Here is a 5,926-nt window from a genome sequence, read left to right as displayed (position 1 = left end):
TTGTTTTTTTGCCTATGATCCTTTTTAGTGCGTCAATTACTTTTGTTTTGATTTCTTTCTAATGTTCTTTGGTGCCTGTTGCTGTTTGTATGAACTGAAAAGAACTACATTTATTGAATTTTTAGTTCTAGTGATGGAAGGCAGAACCTAGTGCTGCATTAGGTAAATAGAGCAAACTCAATAAGTAATTCAAAGTTTAGTTAACTAAAGATAGAAAAAAAAATATTAATTAATTGGCTGAGACAAAATTGTAATTCAGAAGAACCATTTCTATAGCTCTCGTATATATATAAATAATAATCACACATAAGTTTTTTCACTTCATTTCTTTCCGGTAGGAATGGCGTAATTTAAAACAATTCAAATACGAGTTCTCGATGGACTGTTATATATTTGTGAGTGATTGTATTATTTTCATTCACATTCTTTTAACTGCTTTCACAACCTTAAAAAAGTTTCGTCATCGGCAAGGCATAGCATTGCGCCGCATAAGATGGCCGAAACAAGTAGGTAAGACTTTCTTCTTTGAAAATTCAATATAATTTGTAATTGTTCTCAATTGGACGTAATATCAGTTACGACTGCTTACATAATAGAATTTTTGTTTCGTAAACCATTCGTTGGTGTTGTGTACAGTGCTGGCAGTCATTTTTTACTTTCGGAATAGTTACGGATTTAGATACGTTTGGCAAAAAAAAGAAACAAATACGAAGAAAAAATAATAACATTAATACACGAAGGCTCATTATTAGATATTATTAATATTCAAGATCCAGTCATTGTTTATGCACCTATTACAATTTGTAGTTTAGCCAAGTCAAAATTTGTGGAAATTGAGACAAGTTCATATCTGAACTTACCACAATTGAATCTACATAATGGAGAAATTAGTACCAAGTTAAAACGTACTAAAACTGCACTTAAAATGATATGCTACAGACTACACAAGTTTCCACAAACTTACGTTACTAGAATTTCCCCTAAATCCTAAAATTACTTATGAAAAACGTTATAATAAAACAAAGCATTTAACGCATAATATATTACGCAAAGTATGATAAATTTATAGTCCGGGTTCTTGGGACCGTTTTCATCCTTTTTTACTAACAAGTTAATTTTTAGTGAGTAGTTTCGCCTTTACAAAAATTTGCGTTCGTTGTAGCTAAAAGAGGTAGCAGGGATGAAATAGTTTAGTTTTTTTGTTAATTCTCAAGACAATTATCCAAACTCACTGAAAAAATATTTTAGTGCTACAAAATGCAATTTTCAACATGTACCATTAACGAGGTTGTGAAAAATAATTGCTAACCACCTGATTTTTTTCTGTTAGTTAGTCAATATTTATATAATTTAACACCGACATTGTCCTACAAATTGCGTGGTAAGTTATCCTGGTAATACGTTCAAATTTGTACTAAAAATACCTAATTTAAAAATAATTACTATCAAGCTGAATCTTCTCGAATAGCTTCGCTTCGATGAGACGCCCAAAAATTTCCAGTAAGAAAATTCTCTAATGTGGTAGCTAAGAGGGGTACTAGGGATATAATATGTTGATTTGATAATTTTCAAAAATTTATTACTAACTGGTTATTTTTAAAAGTAAGAATACTGCGATGCTACGTCTTCTCTGTCCTTTTTTATGGTTCACAAGGAATCTAAGTTCCTGTAGTTGGCTGTGTACCATATATAACAAAAAATTTTATTAAAAATCCTTTATAAAAGGTATAAAATTTAAAAAAACCCCAATCGGACTATATCACAAAACGTTTTCGGAATCTATATTCCATCATCCGTGCACTAGGTGGGTATACATGTATTGAGCCACTAAATTTGTGGGTAAAAACCCGTTAAAAGTTTGTTTTTTTAAATTTAGTTTATTTAAATTATGTGGTGGTAAATATTATGATGTTAAAGTCACCAGTGGATTTGGTAACATGGCAACGTATGACTCCACGTGAAATTGCTGGTCCTGAGACGATGTGTCTACGAGTACTTGAGAGTTGCTTTCATCAAGTCCTCGTAGACACATCGTCTCAGGACCAGCAACTTCTAACATCATAATATTTACCACCACATAATGTAAACTAAATTAAAAAAAAACAACTTTTAACGGGTTTTTACCCACATATTTAGTGGCTCAATACATGTATACCCACCTAGTGCACTGATGATGGAATATGGATTCCGAAAACATTTTGTGATATAGCCCGACTGTTTTTTTTTTTAAATTATATACCTTTTAACCCTTTTCGGGCAAGTGGTTCCACAGCGGAACCACAAATTCATAAATTTCTAAAACCTTTCCCAGTAAACGCTTGCCGGAACCACGTTCAGACCGGTGTCCCCTACCATTTTGTGTTTTAGATCGCTAATGCGGCGACTTTCTCGGTGGCTTCAGTTTGTTTCAAGGAGCGGTAGATGTATGTTACCTTTTTACTTTTTGTCACGCATAACGAATTTTTTTATTTCAACTACGCAAATAAAAGATATGTCAGGTAAGTGGATCATAAATATATACATATTGATGTTATTTTAGAGTTGTTACAAAAAAGTTCTTATATTTTTTCATAAATATGTTGTTTTTTGCTTTCAAAATATGTGGTTCCATGTGGACCCACAAAGCCTATTATTAGCATAATATAAATATTTGTTTTTATTGTTTCAGGAAACCGTTTCTTTAGAGAGCTTGAAGCTCTCGAAGCTGATGAGGTATTTCAACTTATTGAAGAGATACCATCCGGAGAAGAATCAGAAGCTTCCGAAATAGATTCAGATGATGATGGACGAGAGGATGAACCTCCCGATGATACCAATGATGAATCATTTGTTATTGAAGATGATCTTCAAGAAATACAAAATACTGCGGAAAATGAAGACACTGGTACGGACATTGAAATAGAATCAAGTAATCAAGAATCAAGTGAAGACGAAACTGGAGTCAATAGGAAAAGAAAACTAACAAAAAAAAATACAAGACACAAATACACAAAACAAAGGTAAAAAGAAACCTAAGAATGAAGAAAAGGTAGTTGTTTGGTCCGATGATTCAAAAAAATTTGGTAAGAGTCCTTCAGTTTTTGTAAGTGACGTAGGTCCTAATGTGCCCGAAGAGATAGAAGAACCGCTGGATATATTTATGCTTCTTTTTTCAGAGGAGCTTTTGGATACATTAGTATTTCAGACCAACTTGTATGCAACCCAAAAAAATAAACAATATATTCCAACAACAAAAGAAGAAATGAAATGTTTCTTAGGAATCAATATTCTTATGGGTATAAAAAAAGATCCAAGCTACAGAGATTATTGGTCTGCAAGAACTGATTTACGGGACACCTATATATCATCTGCTATGTCTCGAAATCGGTTTGATTGGTTTTTGGGTAACATGCACCTAAATGACAACTTTATTGCTCCTAAAAAAGGTTCTAATGATTATGACAAATTGTATAAAATAAGACCAATGATAGATAGATTGACGGAAACATTTGATAAGTATTATAATCCCAGTAAATGCCAGTCAGTTGACGAAGGAATGATTAAGTTCAAGGGGCGAAGCTCACTACGACAATACATGCCGAAAAAACCGACAAAAAGGGGTTATAAAGTATGGGTGCGAGCAAATGAATCTGGTTTTGTTTCGCAATTCCAGATTTATACAGGTAAAACAGGTGATCTTGCAGAAAAAAGGTTAGGGGCTAGAGTGGTCAAAGATTTAACAAGTAGTCTTGCTGGTAAGTGTCATGAAGTGTATATGGACAATTTTTTTACTTCTTATCTACTCTTAGAAGAACTACGAGCCCAATATATATATGCTTGTGGAACAGCAAAGCTGAATACTAAATTTTTTCCCAAAGATTTCTCTAACGATAAATCAATGAAACGTGGTGACACATGTTGGAAAATTAGTAATGGGGGCATATTGGCAACAAAATGGATGGATAACAAATCTGTTCATTTCTTGAGCAATTTTCATAACCCTGAAGATATGCAGGAAATCTCAAGAAAGCAAAAAGATGGCTCCAAAAAAACTTTCACTGGTCTTACAGTAGTGACAGATTATAATAAACATATGGGTTACGCAGACAAATCAGATATGTACAAGGCTTGCTATGCAATAGATCGTAAATCTAAAAAATGGTGGCATCGAATTTTCTGGCATTTTATTGATCTAACAATTGTAAACGCATATATCATATTCAAAGAAAGATCTCAAACACCATCAGTTACTTTCAAAGTTTTTCGTTTAGCAGTATCTGCAGGTTTGATAGGTGCTGATCCTTCCACTCCCCAAAGAGGAAGACCAAGTTCAACAGCAGAAGTGCCGAATAAATTTAAAATTCAGGTTCCCATTGAAATACGCACCGACAAAGCTGCTCATTTGCCCATTCATGGCAATAAAGTTCGATGTGCTCACTGTAGCACTAGAAACCAACCTCATAGAACTAGATGGCACTGTTCCTCATGTAAAGTTGGGCTTTGTCTCACGGATAAATCTAATTGCTTTTCAAGTTTTCATAAAAAATAAAAATAACTTTTTTGAATTCATACTTATTTTCCTGTGGTTGTAATTGTTTTTGTAGTTTTCATGCGAAATAAATAACTTTTTTTAATTCATACTTATTTCCCTGTGGTTCCACCATGGAACCACCTCCAAACTCCAAAAAGTTGTCATAAAAAAATATTATTTCCAATTTTTGGTGTTAAATTTTACGATAAATAACACAATTTTTGTTGAGAAATACATTTTAATGCAAATAGCATAATTCGGGCTGCAAAGGGTTAAAAAGGATTTTTAATAATTTTTTTTTCTTTTTTATGCTGTTGAATCGTGGACCTTTAACAAAGATATGTGCAGAAAACTGGAAGCATTTGAGATGTGGCTATATCGGAGAATATTTAAGATCCCGTGGATTGACCGAGTCACAAATGGAGAGGTCCTCAGAAGAATGAATAAGAACCGAGAGGTACTCACCATCAAATCTCGAAAGTTACAATTCTTCGGATATATTAGGCGAAATTAATCCAGATATGATCTCCATCAAGCCATCCTGAAAAAAAAAAAAATATTTGGAAAACGAGGTCCAGGAAGAAGAAGAACACCTTGGTTAAAGAACCTCAGAATCTGGTTCAATACAATATCTGTGCAGCTTTTCCGCGCTGCTGCAGATAAGATAAAGATTGCCATGATGATCGCCAACATTCGTAGCGGATAGGCACATCAAGAAGAAGAAGGGTATTTTTTTGTTAATTCTCAAGATAATTATCTAAATTCACCGAAAAAATATTTGTCCTACAAAATGCAAGGTTTTATTATAGAGTCCCCCTTTTCAGCACGTATGATTAACAAGATTATGAAAAATAATTACTAACCAGCTAATTTTGTTTCTGTTGTTTAGGTAATATTTATATAATTTAACACTCACATTGTCCTACATGTTTCGTGTTACGTTATCCTGGTCCTCCAAATAAATACATATTTGAAATTTATAGTTGCTTACTGTGTATTAGCAACGAATATAGACGCCTGGGCCTTTCCATCACAATTTTGTTTTGTGCGCACGTTAAAGTAGGTTAGTAATATAAATAAAAATAAACTACCTGTAAATACATAGTTAAGATAAAAAAAAAATACTAAAGAAAGTATACTTAATGAAAAAAAAAAAAGAAATAAAGAAAAAAGTGCCTCAATTAGCAAATAATTTTTTCTAATCCAATATTATTAAAATATTTGTATGACAGGGAACAACGAAGCGGTGTCGTTATGAAGTACCTATGTAAGAGTGATACGCGTTATAAATCATTTAACCATAATACATATTATTGTATAAATTTTTCAAGCCCTTTATTTCTTTATAAACGTATATACTTACAATATTTTATTTGAATTAAATACTATTCTATACAGACATTTGTCATTTTTACC

At 32.7% G+C, this 5,926-nt stretch overlaps 1 protein-coding gene across 1 annotated transcript; it reads left to right on the top strand.

Annotated features, from left to right (window-relative positions):
• Positions 1 to 2,276: 2,276 nt before the first annotated feature.
• Positions 2,277 to 3,792, top strand: LOC140438250 (uncharacterized). Its single transcript, XM_072527945.1, has 2 exons — positions 2,277 to 2,498; positions 2,669 to 3,792. Exons 1-2 carry the CDS (start codon positions 2,375 to 2,377, stop codon positions 3,001 to 3,003), a joined length of 459 nt encoding a protein of 152 aa, XP_072384046.1. The 5' UTR covers positions 2,277 to 2,374; the 3' UTR covers positions 3,004 to 3,792.
• The last annotated feature ends 2,134 nt before the right edge of the window (positions 3,793 to 5,926 follow it).

This window comes from Diabrotica undecimpunctata, chromosome 4 (genome assembly GCF_040954645.1).
Source record: "Diabrotica undecimpunctata isolate CICGRU chromosome 4, icDiaUnde3, whole genome shotgun sequence".
In the NCBI taxonomy this organism is placed as follows: domain Eukaryota; kingdom Metazoa; phylum Arthropoda; class Insecta; order Coleoptera; family Chrysomelidae; genus Diabrotica; species Diabrotica undecimpunctata.
Note: the sequence above shows the minus strand (reverse complement) of the source record. Positions and strands in the feature narration are given on the sequence as shown.

What these genes read in the sequence shown, in the direction of transcription:
- LOC140438250 (XM_072527945.1), top strand. Translation starts at nt 2,375, where the DNA reads ATGCGGCGACTTTCTCGGTGGCTTCAGTTTGTTTCAAGGAGCGGTAGA. An exon ending in GCAAATAAAAGATATGTCAG is followed by an intron (nt 2,499 to 2,668) that starts GTAAGTGGATCA and finishes TTATTGTTTCAG; the next exon opens with GAAACCGTTTCTTTAGAGAG.